General features: G+C 43.8%; 1 protein-coding gene across 1 annotated transcript in view; it reads right to left on the bottom strand.

Annotated features, from left to right (window-relative positions):
- Positions 1-1278: 1278 nt before the first annotated feature.
- Positions 1279-16377, bottom strand: part of LOC308299920 (uncharacterized protein) — a gene marked incomplete at its 5' end in the record, with an annotated part of 38931 nt that continues 23832 nt past the window's right edge. Inside the window, 10 exons of the mRNA XM_080743698.1 lie at positions 1279-1578; positions 2314-2467; positions 3304-3375; positions 4831-4905; positions 5753-6071; positions 7809-7942; positions 9254-9352; positions 9667-9781; positions 11196-11305; positions 16137-16274. Coding sequence (XP_080599824.1) covers positions 1406-1578; positions 2314-2467; positions 3304-3375; positions 4831-4905; positions 5753-6071; positions 7809-7942; positions 9254-9352; positions 9667-9781; positions 11196-11305; positions 16137-16274 — 1389 coding nt within the window. The 3' untranslated portion in view covers positions 1279-1405. The remainder of the gene's footprint in view (positions 1579-2313; positions 2468-3303; positions 3376-4830; positions 4906-5752; positions 6072-7808; positions 7943-9253; positions 9353-9666; positions 9782-11195; positions 11306-16136; positions 16275-16377) is intronic.

A 16377-nucleotide genomic window follows, 5' to 3' on the forward strand; every position in this document is an offset into this window, starting at 1 on the left:
GTCTTTGTCTATCTGTGCAGTAAAATGACTACAAATGCAAAATTTAACAAAATGGTCACTTTAAGGTATTATAATTGTATTCTCCACACTTGTATTCTCCCCATCTTGACAGAATGGTATATTCCCAGGTTCCGCAGGTCAGCTGCACAGGGGCAATGCATTATTTAATTGGGGCACATTTACTAACATGCTAAGTTTAGCTGCACTTGAACAACCGTTCCTGGCTGCCATATCCAGCCCCAGAAACCGTAGAAACCTGGGTAAAAAACGGACAAAACTCATTTTCTTTTTTAGATCTACATGCTCACAACGCTTCGCGCTGAGAGGCGTTGTGAGCATGTAGATCTGCCATTTTCACAATAGAACCCTGTTATACAAAATGTAATGCCTCTTTTCCATGAGGACTCCCATCTTTGCCATACCCTAGATTTTGCTGAAGTGACGCCACTGCCTGTCGCTACTTAATTTGTTGCGATTTTTTAAATCAATCTGTTATTAGTAGTCACTGCAAACACATCCATGCCATCGTTGTCCCACACAAGCTGCCGTATTCTGCTAAACAGATGTTCTGTCCCTTTAAGTCCCTGGAAAGATCGACAAAACCAATGACAAAAACAATGACTAATTACTAACAATTTGCTGTTAAAATCACTGCTGCATGCGTTCCCTAAAGCAACACTTTACACCACAAAGACAAATGTTATTGGAAGAAATCTTTATTAACAGTAAACGATTAAAACTATTAAAAGATGAACATAAATCTTAAGTAATGAAAATCAAAATATACAGTGCTTCAACTTGAACAACAAACTAACTTCCCCACCCGCCACCATGTGAACCTCTCTGAACATTTAACTGAATAAAACAACAGTTATGTGTCAACCCACTTAGACACTGAAACGCTTCCATCTGCTTTGGAGATCTGCATTTTAAAACAAAATCTTGAAAGTGTGCAAATCTTTGAATATCATTTTTTTAAGCGATCATTTTTTACTCAATTATTTGCTTCTGGGGGGTCCCTGGGACAACATATTTTGAGATGGGGGGACGGTGGCCAAATCCATATAATTCTAGGGTTCGTTGACACTGAAATAGAAACGTACGTTTTTCAAATTTAAGCTATTCAGGATTTAGAAGACATGTGTATAATCAAATGTATTCAAACAATAAGAACCATTATAGAATTATAATACGTCACAAAGCGGGCCACGTCGAGTCACACTTTGTTCCCAGAAGCCACTAAGAGTCCATTTGGGAGTGAAAAGTGTGGGGTTTATGAACTGTAAATGATAAGGAGTGTGCAGACTGTTTAACAGGGTTCGTTTGCTAATGGAGGCCTATTTTCCCATGGGTGGGGAGTGGCAGACAGCTCTATTTTCCCATGGGTGGGGAGTGGCAGACAGCTCTATTTTCCCATGGGTGGGGAGTGCCACACAGCGGAGCTGGTTCTCTTGTGGAAGCGTGGTTTGCTGGTTTTGAACATCTCGCTGAGGTTGGGAGGTTCGATGGGTCCGAACAGAGCGTGGAGGTCCGGGGGGTTGAAATACTCCTTCAGGAGTTTGGTCTGCAGCTTCTGACCTGTTGGAGGAAAACACAACACAGAGACATGGTTTACAGTTTGCTCTGCAGCTTCTGACCTGAGGAGGAAAACACAACACAGAGACATGGTTTACAGCTGGAATCCTCCGCTGACACATTGGTCATTAGTCATCGTGTAACCCAGGGGTTTTCAAAGTGGGTGACAGGGCACCCTGGGGTGCCGCGAGATCATTTGATAATATTTGGAATTTATTTGGACACTTGAAGAAATATTTGGTATCATTTTAAACTTGAAGTACAAAGTTATTTTCAGTCAGTTCTAACCAAAATGGCTGTTATCTCAACGTTTTCCTCACAACATAATCACTAAAATATCGTCACTGTCGGGCAGAAACCTTGTATCTCCAAGTTTCAAATATGTACGTCTTTTGGTAAAGCAAAGCCCTGCTTCATCATACAAGACTGTCACACAGAACTAGTGAAAACAGCCGATCTACAAGCACACAACGCCTTGCATCGGTTTTGGACATATAAGGTTTCCACCCGACAACGACGATATGTTATAAATATAAGGTGCTGGGAGTGAAAATTATAATGTAGGGGTGCCTTGGATTCAAAAAATATTTATGGGGTGACCTGAGACAAAGAAGTTTGGGAACCCCTGGTGTATCAACTCCACTCCACTATTTTGGGGGGTCCCCAGAGGACGGGATGGGTTTGTAAATTAGTGCTACCTTCAGCCCAGGACGGGATGGGTTTGTAAATTAGTGCTACCTTCAGCCCAGGACGGGATGGGTTTGCGTGGCGCCGACTCGTCGTCTGTTGAGTCGTCACTGTTCTGGTCCATCCCGTAGTCGTCAGGGTTGGAGCTCAACTTCACCGGACGGTCTCCACCCTTAGGGGTGATGGAGTAGGACTGGGGAGACTGCTGAGGAGAGAGACAACATAAACCTTAGTTGAGAGAGAGATGAAGCAGGGACCAGTCAGTAGGACTGGGGAGACTGCTGAGGAGAGAGACAACATAAACCTTAGTTGAGAGAGAGATGAAGCAGGGACCAGTCCTACTCCATCACCCTTAGGGGTGATGGAGTAGGACTGGGGAGACTGCTGAGGAGAGAGACAACATAAACCTTAGTTGAGAGAGAGATGAAGCAGGGACCAGTCCTACTCCATCACCCTTAGGGGTGATGGAGTAGGACTGGGGAGACTGCTGAGGAGAGAGACAACATAAACCTTAGTTGAGAGAGAGATGAAGCAGGGACCAGTCCTACTCCATCACCCTTAGGGGTGATGGAGTAGGACTGGGGAGACTGCTGTGGAAGAGAGAACACATTTTTACCAATTAATTTCCTTTCCAGAATATTTAACCCAATTTCCAGGACTATAATAATAACAATAATTCAGCTCAATAACAGGGTGCTTACTCCTACACGCAATGCCCAAAGACAGGCAGTGTATGCCAGTGGTTCTCAACCTTTTCAGGCTGTGACTCCGAAATAATCATATTTTAACTGGGGACCGGCACCCTGACGAGCACTAAGAGTAGAGGAATTTTGTATAACACGGTTTTATTGTGAAAATAGCCGATCTACATGCTCACAACGTCTCGCGTTGCGAGGCGTTGTGAGCATGTAGATCTGCTATTTTCACAATTTCTGCCTCTAATATTTGATTATTTGGCCAATGTTTAATTTGTCATTTCAGAGGTATTAACAAAATCAATAACCAAAGACAATGCATAGCTATTTTTAATTAATATCTTACCTCCACATCCATGGTCACATTGAGCGCAGCAGCCTTCGTCCCTTTCCCTGACGGAGTCTTCATCACACAGCTCTACAAGAGACAGCAGGTAATGTGAGGTCTGTCAGATCAGTTAACGTGCAAATCCATCCTCCGCACCCAACGGAAAACATCAAACGATGCGTGCAGGGCAGAATTAGGACGACACCCACTCATTATCAAAGTAAAGGAGAGAGCGCTTAAATGTTATGGATGCCCAGTCAGCTGGTCCAGTCAGCTGATACCATACCAAGAAGCTGCTGCTTCACAAACACTGTTATGTAATTGTGTTCATATAAAATCACTGTTATAATGTGATATTATATTGATTGATAAATTATTTTATTAGACGGATGAATGTAGTTCAGTACAAGTACAGTTAAAAACCCTGCCTAAAAGGAACATCCATAAATAAGACCTTTTACGGTCTAGTTTACATTGGAAGTCCTTGGTATTTAATTCATGGACATAATAAATAGCAAGCAAAGAAAACATTCAATAATATCACAGTTATAAAAACACTACATGTACAGGATAGGGGAGACAAAGGGGTGGGGTTAAGGCAAGAGGTTTTCAGGGCAGTTTTGAAGGATGCCAGCGAGCTACATGTTTTAAGGGAGATAGTCAAGGAATTCCACACCTGGGTGGCAGTGTTGTAGAAGGAGAATTTACCCATATGTGTCTTATGGGTTTGTGTTATCAGATCGTTGTGTTGCTCCCTCTGGTGTTGTGGCTGTGGGTGTTGCTAACCTTTTGTAGATGTTTGGTCAGATAAGCTGGTACTGAGGGGATGGAGGGCAGATATGAGGGTACTGAGGGCAGATATGAGGGTACTGAGGAGATGGAGGGCAGATATGAGGGTACTGAGGAGATGGAGGGCAGATATGAGGGTACTGAGGGCAGATATGAGGGTACTGAGGGCAGATATGAGGGTACTGAGGAGATGGAGGGCAGATATGAGGGTACTGAGGAGATGGAGGGCAGATACAGGGTACTGAGGGGATGGAGGGCAGATATGAGGGTACTGAGGAGATGGAGGGCAGATATGAGGGTACTGAGGGGATGGAGGGCAGATATGCTGGTACTGAGGGGATGGAGGGCAGATATGAGGGTACTGAGGGCAGATATGAGGGTACTGAGGAGATGGAGGGCAGATATGCTGGTACTGAGGGGATGGAGGGCAGATATGAGGGTACTGAGGGGATGGAGGGCAGATATGAGGGTACTGAGGGGATGGAGGGCAGATATGAGGGTACTGAGGGGATGAAGGGCAGATTTGCGTTGACTAGTTTGAAAGTCAATCCCATTTTTAGTTGTTTAACCCTGTCTTCAACGCTGAGCCAACTTAGGCTAGCACAATGTGTGGGAGAAACATGAGTCATGGACCCCAGGTGGAGAAGTAGCCCAATTAGTTTGTTTTGGGAGGTTTGGAGCTTAGTCTTTAGTGGATGTTTGATGTTGGAGTACCAGGAGGTGCAAGCGTAGCATATTAATCATATCATCACCAACCTGCATCTTAGCTGCTGCTTCATGTTGTCTCTGTTGAGCAGCTTTCTCCTCCTCAGCCAGTCTCTGCTGCTCTTCCTGAAGACGTAGAGGAACGTTAATGGATAGCATTTATTTATAGCGCTTTTTCCAAGTGCTCAAAGCTCTTCACCATTCATCCATTCGTTGGGAGGGGAAGCGGTGAACAGTCAACGCCAGCGTCCTCACTTCCCACATTCACACACCAACGGTGGCAAAGCTGACACCAACCCACTGGAGGCAAGGTGGGGTTCAGTGTCTTGTCCAAGGACACTTCCACATGTGGACACCAGGACTACAGTGACTTACTGTTCCTACACAGCCAGACACCAGGACTGATCGATAAGGATTGATCAATATCAAATTACATTTTAATGTTAGACACCACTTTCAGTGTTAAAAAAGGTTATTTTGTTTTGATCAACTAACTAATGCACATGATGAGATCCAGGTCATACTGCCCAGGACACTGGATAACGCATTGGATAATGCCAAGCCATATCTGGCGTTGTCCTTCTAGCCCAAGACACGAAAACATCTGATATCCACTGTTATGTTATAATTGTCCAATCAGAATGTGACTAATGTATTCTGTAAACTCCATATATCTGTGAAATTATGTTTTGTATAAGCAGAAGGTACCATGGGTGAATTGCTGTACTGTACGCTGAACTCTTCTTTCAATACAACTAAGAGAAAAACAGACTGACACTGGTGTGGTCTCCTTTCTTGTGTGGGAGTAATCTTTAATCATTATGGGATATTCTTTGACTCTGACTGACTGTGGTTTTACTCTGTGGGTGGAAGCTGAGTCTTCTGGAAATGGTTTACTTTCTAAGGAATGAATATACCCAACTACAGTGACTTACTGTTCCTACTGATGTGTAGAAGAGTCAGTCAGGTTTACCTTCTTTCTCTGCTCCTCCAGCGCCTTCCTCTTCTCCGCCTCTCTCTTCTCCTTCTCTCTGGCAGCTCTCTCTAGCTCCTCCCTCTTCTGCTCCTCCCTGGCAGCTTTCTCTAGCTCCTCTCTCCTCGCTTTCTCCCTTGCAGCCTTCTCCAACTCCTCCCTCTTCTGCTTCTCCCTTGCAGCTCTCTCTAGCTCCTCCCTCTTCTCCCTTGCAGCCCTCTCTAGCTCCTCCCTCTTCTCCCTTGCAGCCCTCTCTAGCTCCTCCCTTCTCTCCTTCTCCCGTTGAAGAGCCAGAGCCCGTTCAGCCTCCGCTCGCTCCCTGAGGAGAGAACAGCAAAAACATTCATAAATAAACTGGAGAATTAAGTTAAGCAGATGCATGGTTGGGCACCCATAGCACGTCCGCTTGCCGGCAGTGCACTGCATTGTGAGCTACAAACCTGCATCTTTTTTATGCCAGATAATTCCACATATCTTAGATTTGTCATTGGTCCCGTTTAGGGAGGGAGCTCAAAACAAGGGTCCGCTACAAAGTCGATAACAAACGTATCGAGTACCCGCTATCAATAAGCTTTGGACTTATCAAGCTCGTTATCGAGCATAGCGTCCCATGTTTAAACAATCAGGACAAGAGGCGATCAAGAAATTATGGGTTAGAAAATATGTTCTAATCTAATTTCCAATCAAATGGCTGCATTTGGAGCGACCCGCCTCACACCGCTCCTGATTGGTCGAGCTGCTGCTGCACCTCTCACATTTTGAAAACAAACATGGCAAATCACCACAAATCTCAAATAAAAGCTGCATTAAGCCAAGTTTTATCTGAAATCATGGCATCTCAGAAATAAAAAAAATGACAACCGGGTTTGCACTTTTGGAATTTCTATCTGTAAAAGACGTATTTGCTGTTCTGCTGACGATGTTTTGATGCGCTGATGGCGATCAGTCAAAGTGAGTAACGTAATGAGTTTCCCATGGCTGGGTCCCGCCCAGAGCACCTTATCCATCCTGCTTAAGCCCCTTTTCCACAGGCCCAACACCACACCACTCCACACCACACCACACCGTCCACTTGTGCCAGGTTTTCCACTACAAGGACGTGGGTAGAGAGGTGTGAAAGTGGTACTAAACGTGGTACTAAAAAGTATCCAATCCAGAGTAGGTCTGAGCTAGGCCAAACAGGGCCAAACACTTCATAATAACTGATCACTCACTGACATTTCATTTAGACCACCAGGATATAGTTGTAATACATGATAATAGATTCTATTGTGTTATAACCACTATTATAATCTATTGTAGTGTATTATAATTATCATAGTAATACATTAATACTTTATAGTGTATTATAATCAGTTATAATCCATTATAGTGTATTATAATTTAGGATCATTGCAATGAAAATTTATATTGTATTATAATCACAGTTAAAAGGGTAAATTTGTTTCCTACCGATAGGATTACTTTGTGTAATGGAAAATGTTGATCATTTTAAGTGGTGTGGTGTGGTGCTAAAGCTGCAGTCGAAAAGGGGCTTTATTGAGCCAAACATATCAAGCCCACTGGCTGTTTTCGAGGTTGTGTTCAGTGTGCAGCAGTAAGCGTGTACCTTTGGTCTCTCCTCTCCTCACCTCTCCTCTCTCTGGTTAAACTCATTTGCTGCCATTTAACAATACCTTCGTACTCCAATCCTGCCATGAGTCTCCATAGACTTCCATGTAATTCATAGTGCACGGATCATGCACACCCATGCCTAGATCATGCACCACGTGTGTCCACATTGCTCACAGCTTTCAAACAAAAAAAAACTAATGGAAATCCGTTCAGGCATTCATGAGTTAACAGCCACTATGTTTTCCTAATATGTAAACAAAAATGGCTGCCATGCTTGAAAGATGGGGTTGCTATGGGGGTTAAATTTCGCGATCGCTATCATGCCTACTATAGTTTTTGGGGTAAAAAATTCTCGGGTTCCTCGGGTTTGGCAGCAAATGAGTTAAGTGGTAAGTATAAGTATAGGGTTAGGGTTAGGTGCAGTAGTGCAGTAAGTGTGTACCGTTGGTCTCTCCTCTCCTGCTCCTTCCTCATCTCCTGAGCTCTGCGCGCCTCCTCCACCTTCATCCTCCTCTGCTCCTCCTCCTCAGCCCTCCTCTTGGCCTGCAGAGCCCTCTGACGCTTCTCCTCCTCTTCCTACAGGGGGCAGCACAGAGCATTCACTTTAACACCACCCTAACACCACCCAGAGCCCTCTGACGCTTCTCCTCCTCCTCCTGGGGAGAGAACAGTCACTTTAACACCACCCTAACACCACCCAGAGCCCTCTGACGCTTCTCCTCTTCCTCCTACGGAGAGAACAGTCACTTTAACACCACCCTAACACCACCCAGAGCCCTCTGACGCTTCTCCTCTTCCTCCTGTAGGAGAGAACATTACTTTAACACCACCCAGAGCCCTCTGATGCTCCTCCTCCTCCTCCTAAGGAGAGGAGCACCACGAGAACGTTGATATTCACCACTACTTCTAACTAGAGGTCTTCACGGGTCCAATTTTAACTACCCGAACCCAAATGGACCCGGGGAAAATGGAACCGGACCCATTTGGACCCGTCTATAATTTGGGATTTCAGAACCGTTACCCGTCTCGCCCCGAAACGTGACGGACCCGGTCCGACGGCCCCGTACTATTAATATGCAAATTGGATCCGATACCCGCGCAGAATGAGAGGTCCGAGACCCGAACCTGTGGCCCCGAATGCCAACGTTATTATATTAAGAGTTGTATGACAGTATGAGACTACTTTCTTACCTAAACGTCGCCATGGTAATGGTTGCAGTACTGCTGCTGCGTTCAGCCATGCTGCGCGCCTCTCCTCACAACAAGATGTTTTCCCAGACCAGTAAGTCAATCATTGCGGACAGTTTGTAAATACAAATAAATCCATGTTTTCTTTATTCCTTCTTCTCTGGCTAGCCAATGCTAATGCTATCATTTTCTGTCGCATGTGTTGTTGTTGTTTATAGTCTGCTTTGAAGTTTCCATTATATGCTTTGCAGAGCATGACAAAACGCGATGACAACTCCATTGTGAACCACAAACCAACACGTTACGTTAATATCACATCTTTGATAATAATACTGCCCCAGACACGCAGACAGCGTCTCCTCATTTCACTATCTAGGCTTAAGATTACATGCTGTATCATTTAGGGCCATCTGGTGGCGAAATCGTTGTAGTGCACCTGGGCACATATTATTTTCAATTTCGGCTGACTCGGTTCCCCTCGGGGATCAGGAACCGGCGATTTCACTATCAGATACCCAGGACCCGGGACATACGGCGGCGGCTCCGACCCGGCCCCGACCTCACTGCACATAAACGGCCCCGTTACCCGGTTCGGGGCGGTTCGGACCCCGGGTAATTTCGGACCTCGGGTGGATCCGAAGACCTCTACTTCTAACCCCAGGACAACATTAGGAGAACATCAGGTTAAAGTCAACTCACAGCCTGTTGGATCTTCTTCACTCTCATCTCCTCCTCTTGTCTCCTCTTGTTCTCCACCTCCTCTTTCTGCTTCTCCTCAGCAAGACGCTCCGCACGCAGCTACACACACAGAGCATGCACACAGGACACACACACACACACACACACACACACACACACACACACACACACACACACACACACACACACACACACACACACACACACACACACACACACACACACACACACACACACACACACACACACACACACACACACACACACACACAGTATACTCAGTATGCGAGGTGAAGTCAAGAGATTTATTTCATAGTGAAAGACGAGCGTTAAACTGATAAAGTTCATTTCTATCATTTAATCCAGTATCAGCAGCAGGTGTACATTAATTAACACATTAATTAATGAATCACCTTCTCATCAACCTGAGCTTTTTTCTGCTCCAGTTTTCTCTTCTTCTCCTCTTCTTTCTGCTCCGCTTTTTCTGCTCGAACCTCAGCCGCTCTCCTCTGCCTCTCCTCACGCTTCCTGTAATAACATAGAATACATCATGTTAATATATTAAACTCTCCTCATGCTTCCTGTAATAACATAGAGAATACATCATGTTAATATATTAAACTCTCCTCACGCTTCCTGTAATAACATAGAGAATACATCATGTTAATATATTAAACTCTCCTCATGCTTCCTGTAACACATAGAGAATACATCATGTTAATGTATTAAACTCTCCTCATGCTTCCTGTAACACATAGAATACATCATGTTAATATATTAAACTCTCCTCATGCTTCCTGTAATAACATAGAGAATACATCATGTTAATATATTAAACTCTCCTCATGCTTCCTGTAATAACATAGAGAATACATCATGTTAATGTATTAAACTCTCCTCACGCTTCCTATAACATAAAACATTTATTAAAACTCTCCTCTGTCTCTCCTCACGCTTCCTGAAATACAGAGAATACATCACGTTAATATTTAAAAATTCATCTTACTAACAACATCAAATTAACGGATTTATTTATTATAGGCTCACAATTTTGTTTTGTACGCGTCTTTGGAGTAAACAAAACTAATATTCCCACAGGTGTGGTTATGCTATGCAAGTCAGTCAAGGGTAGAGTTGCCGTCATTAGAACACAGAGGGTTCCCAGTTGGATCCCAGGCTCCCCCAGAGTTAGTGTTGAAGAGTCCTTGAGCAAGACTCCTAAAGAACCCCCAACTGCTCCTGATGAGCAGGTTGGTGTTAATTATCAAGACTCTGAACCCCTAACTGCTCCTGATGAGCAGGTTGGTGCCAAGCATGGTTTCTTCTGACATCACTGTATGAATGTGTGTCAACCAGTGGTCCAGGGACCACCGGTGGTAATTGAGGGGGTTCCAGGTGGTCCCCAGTTAAATGGTGGTAAGTTGGTAACCAAATGGATTCTTATAGATATTTAATTGGAACCACATCCACTTGGTTTCATTTTACACTCTACAAGTAGTCTACACTACTTGTAAAAGAGAATGTAAAAGCTCGTTTGTTTTAATTGAGCCGTTATTGTGAAAACGTTAAAACCAACCATGTGAAACGAGCTAAGGGTTCAAGCCAATATGTGACTTTTAAAAGACCAATATTTGTGGAGTTTCCCTGAAGTTCTGAACTGCCTTCACTGAATGAATGTGTGTGTACCAATCCATGCTTCATTTTATAGAAGTATCTTCTGAACTTCTGTTGTATTCTATTGCTAGTCTGGCCAATTCAAATACTCTGATCTTGAAATTATAACTTTTTTTTAGCGTTTTGATGACTGTCATTCACGCAGCGGCCATCGCTACACCTCCCCCTACACTGATCTCAGAAACGGCCCATAGGGATTGGGAATGCTCAAGACTGAAACCAGTCCCCAGGACAGAACTTCAACCCCTGCAGGCTGAAAACCTCCTACCTTTTCAGTTCCTCCTGCTTCTTCTTCTTCTCCTCGTCTCGTTTCTTCTCTCGTTCCTCCTCCTGCTGCTGTTTCTTCTTCAGAGCTTCCTGCTTCTGAAGCTCTTTGGCCTGGAAGGACGACACGGGTTGGAGGTTAATGCAACACTACATCTACATCTGCTTCTGAAGCTCTTTGGCCTGGAAGGACGACACGGGTTGGAGGTTAATGCAACACTACATCTACTTCTGCTTCTGAAGCTCTTTGGCCTGGAAGGACGACACGGGTTGGAGGTTAATGCAACACTACATCTACATCTGCTTCTGAAGCTCTTTGGCCTGGAAGGACGACACGGGTTGGAGGTTAAAACAACACTACATCTACTTCTGCTTCTGAAGCTCTTTGGTCTGGAAGGACACAGGTTGGAGGTTAACAACACAACAGAACATCTGTTGGAGTTTAAAGGACAACTTTGGTTATTTAACAAGGTTTCATCATTTAGATTGTAAACAGAGAAAAGAAAAGATGAGTGTTAAAGATTTCATTTACTGCTTTCAATTGTTTCAGCCATTTGAATGACTTTGATTTCAGTGGGTGGGGTCATGCGTACAAGTGGCTAAATATGTCTTTTTAGACACAATAAGCCCATTCCCAAGATGCACTGCAACCTTTCATGGTTGGATGTGACTTAGGGAGGCTAGTAGTGTTACTGTAAATAGTAATAAAGAAACGGATGGCTTATTGTGTCTAAAATGACATATTTAGCCACTTGTACGCATGCCCCCACCCACTGACTTCCAAATCGCTAAAACGATAGCAAGTAGTAAATGAAAACATTTTAACACTCATCTTCTCTAATTACAATCTAAAATACGAACCCTTGTTGTAAAAAAAAAAAAAAAAAAAAGTTGTCCTTTACATCAGTAGATGTGTGTCAAGGACCGCCATATTAAATGCATTTGTCTTTGGACTCCCATGGGACATGTTGTGTGGCAGGATCCCCATACAGGATTTACATCGTTTTAGTGGTTTCAAATTCTAAGAAATGTAGCCGATCTACAAGCGTGCGAGTTTATAACTCCGCTATGGGGGTCCCTGCTTTCACAACCTCCAGTGCATTGAGATCTCATTCTGCAGTGACTCCAGAACCTCCAGTGCATTGAGATCTCATTCTGCAGTGACTCCAGAACCTCCAGTGCATTGAGATCTCATGTTGCAGTGACTCCCACAACCTCCAGTGCATTGAGATCTCATGCTGCAGTGACTCCAGAACCTCCAGTGCATCGAGATCTCATGCTGCAGTGACTACCAGAAACTCCAGTGCATTGAGATCTCATGCTGCAGTGTCTACCAGAACCTCCAGTGCATTGAGATCTCATGCTGCAGTGACTCTAGAACCATTTCACCCCAACGTGACTGAAGACACAGTGTGTTAATGAAGTCATGTCTGTGTTCCTGGTAGGGATCGACCGACTATCGAAATAGGCGATAATCAAAGTCGATATTCATAACATTTATTAATATCGCAAAATATCAATATCGGAAAAAAAAAGTTGAAAAAAACAAAAAGTTGAAAAAAACTTCTATATATTTATTATTTATTTATTTTTTGCATCTTGGTTACTTTTCACCGATTTCCTACTGTGGAATACGTTTTTTAACTCTATTCTAGTATGTGGAGACTAGATGTGAGCCTCTAGACATTTAGGATGGGAAAAATATATAAATTAATTAACCACTATTTCAAATTGGGGGATACATTTTTTATTTTTTTACTTAAAATGCATATCGGTTCATAATATCGGTAATCGGCCTCTTTGATCACGACTTTGATCCCATATCGGTCGAAACCTAGCTCCTGGACAGATCAAACAGCTGTGAGACTAGATCTACAGTACATCTGTATATAGATCTACTGTACATCTGTATATAGATCTACTGTACATCTGTATATAGATCTGTGATGTAAGATCACTTAAATCCATCATTTACCGTATTTATTCAAACAATGTGTCAAAAATAGCCAATGTGACGATTGATGGTTTTCAGCATTTGGAAATGTTTGACAAGGTCAAAATGAAATGCATAATTTATCACAGTGTGGATAGAGGTGTGAGGTTTGATCACCCAGCCCAAACTCCAAAGGTCATAATGAAGGACATTCAAGGTCATAGGAATGACATTGACCTCATACTTACCACAAGACCCTCAGTCTGTTGGAGAGACACACACACACACACACAGAATTAGGGGTGGGCGATATGGAAAAATACAATATCATGATATTTTCCCAAGCTGTATCACGACACACGATTTCATCACGATTCTTTTTCACGTTGGTTTTTATGGTTATTTTTCAAGTTGCTTGACAAAAACTAGACTCTGGGTTCCTTTTGGGAGGTCTAAATTGAACCTTACGAGTATCTAACTCTGACAGCATACAAATGAAACCAAATGGACCCTTACGGGTCCATTTGGTTTCATTTGTATACTGTCAGAGTTAAGGGGAGACCTTGACATTTTAAAGTTTGAGAACTTCTGATTTAGACCAAAATGCAGGTTTAAATTGAATTCTGCAATGAACCTCTGTATTAACGATTAAACAGGATTTTTTACAAGGCTCCCTCAATTGTATCACGATATATACGATACGTCTGAAAAGGCATATCGTGGAGACATTGTATCGTCTCAACGATAATTATCACCATATCGCCCAGCCCTACACAGAATACCAATGAGTCCTAGGCTGTCATGCGCACACACACACACACACACACACACACACACACACACACACACACACACACACACACACACACACACACACACACACACACACACACACACACACACACACACACACACACACACACACACACACACACACACACACACACACACACACACACACACACACACACACACACACACACACACACACACAGAATAAACAATGAGTCCTAGGCTGTCATGATGGCACACACACACACACAGAGTACCAATGAGTCCTAGGCTGGCATGGCACAGAGTATTCTGCCTGAACCCAACCATATCTGACCCAACTCCACATTTAGGGCCGGGTAGGGCCTAAAATGTATGCTAATTAGCCGGGCCGGGTCCAATGAAATAATATGATATTTGTTTTATTATTTTATTACTTTTACTCTGTGATATAGTTCTCAAATTCTTCCCAAATCCGACCCAACGTTTTCGGGCCGGGCAGGGCCTAAAATGTCGGCCAATTAGTCAGACCGGACCGGACCTGGCCGGCCTAGTTAGGGCCCAGTTAGGGTTGGGCATTGAGAACTCTGTGTAGATTTAGTCTACAGTCAGACTAACATCACTGGAGATATTAATCTGTGTTGGAAGCTGTATTTCCAAGGGACAGATTCAAGAAATGCCTCGGGTGATAAAACACGCCCCATAGCGGGCGGCATAGCTCAGGGGTAGAGAAACCGTTATTAGAGCACGAAGGGTTCCCGAAGGGTTCCCAGTTCGAATCCGGGCTCCCCCTGAGTTAATGTGGAGGAGTCCTTGAGCAAGACTCTGAACCCCACATTGCTCCCGGTGAGTAGGTTGGTGCCTTGCATGGTTTCCTCCACCACCGGTGTATGAATGTGTGTGTGAATGGGTGAATGTAATGCACAATCTATGTAAAGCGCTTTGGATAAAAGCGCTATTTAAATGCACCATTTACCATTTTACCATATCTGCATACTGTGCTCTTAGCTACTCTTTCCTGTCAGTCTACTGAGTTAGCCTGACACTTCAGTCCGCACATCACCACCCCCTGCTGGTGGGTGGTGTGTAGTGTGGACTGAAGCTGCACACATTTTAATCTATTTCGAAAGCGCCCAAAGAGCGGGCGCATTGAATGGGCCAATCAGGGTTGTATGCTTGGGGCACGTGGTAGGCTGCTCCGGTCCCAGCCCCCTCCAAACAGAGCTCTTGAGCTCACGTGAGACTCGCTCGTGGACTCTGATTGGTGTCCTCTGCCCACGTGAGAGTCTAGTGGACTCTGATTGGTCCGTGAAAACTGTCATGGCGGAGTCAGACTCGACTCGTATTATTTTAATAAACTATGAAATAGTGCCGTTTCTTCACGTTTTAATACCATTTTGCACTAACGTAAACATGCAGACATATAATATGTTATGAGAAATAACGTATTTTTGCAATGTCACGCCACGTCGCCGTCGCGCGCGCGTGCGTGCGTGCGTGCGTGCGTGCGTGCGTGCGTGCGTGCGTGCGTGCGTGCGTGCGTGCGTGCGTGCGTGCGTGTGTGTGTGTGTATGTGACGTCAATAGGCTTTAGCCGCCCCCCCCCCCGCCGAAATAGAATGTCTGCCCTCAATTTCAGACTCTCATCCCGAAGTGAAACGTAGTGTGAGATGTCTGGCGCTCGCAGTCAGGCAACTACTGAGTACCCATCAATAAAGGCATGAAAACTAAGACACCCCAAAATAAAAGCCTTCAAAAAGTTTAGTCGACTAAAAAATTAAACTGCAGTTCATTTTGTATAAAAACACATTTTACACTGGGCCGCATTACGCTATTTTCAGAGCGCAACCAAACGTGAAATGACTTGTCTTCAAGTTCTACTGGATCTCTTCTCCAATAGTCCCTCCTTGACATAATTTGACATATACATTTCCTTTTAGTCATAATAGCTTGGTTTTTAGTTTTCTGTCATAGTTTTAGTGGAAGAAATGAACTCTAGGCGTAAAGGTTATAACATTAAAGGGACAGTGACCATGAAGTGTTTAATTAAAGGGACAGTGACCATGAAGTGTTTAATTAAAGGGACAGTGACCATGAAGTGTTTAATTAAAGGGACAGTGACCATGAAGTGTTTAATTAAAGGGACAGTGACCATGAAGTGTTTAATTAAAGGGACAGTGACCATGAAGTGTTTAATTAAAGGGACAGTGACCATGAAGTGTTTAATTAAAGGGACACTGACCATGAAGTCTATCTTCAGAGGAGTGCTGTGCTTGATGAAGCTCTTGATGACAGTGCTGCGGCCCACAGAGCCTGGAGTGCTCATCACATGATGGTTCTTCTGGACAGAGTGGAGGTAGGACTTCAGGCTGGGCTTCATCTGAAACACCATTAAACACCTTTAAACACCTTTAACCCTAACCATTTAACTTCATCTGAAACACCATTAAACACCATTAAACACCATTAACCCTAACCATTTA

Source organism: Nannobrachium achirus, assembly GCF_963921795.1.
Source record: "Nannobrachium achirus genome assembly, chromosome: 15".
In the NCBI taxonomy this organism is placed as follows: Eukaryota; Metazoa; Chordata; class Actinopteri; order Myctophiformes; family Myctophidae; genus Nannobrachium; species Nannobrachium achirus.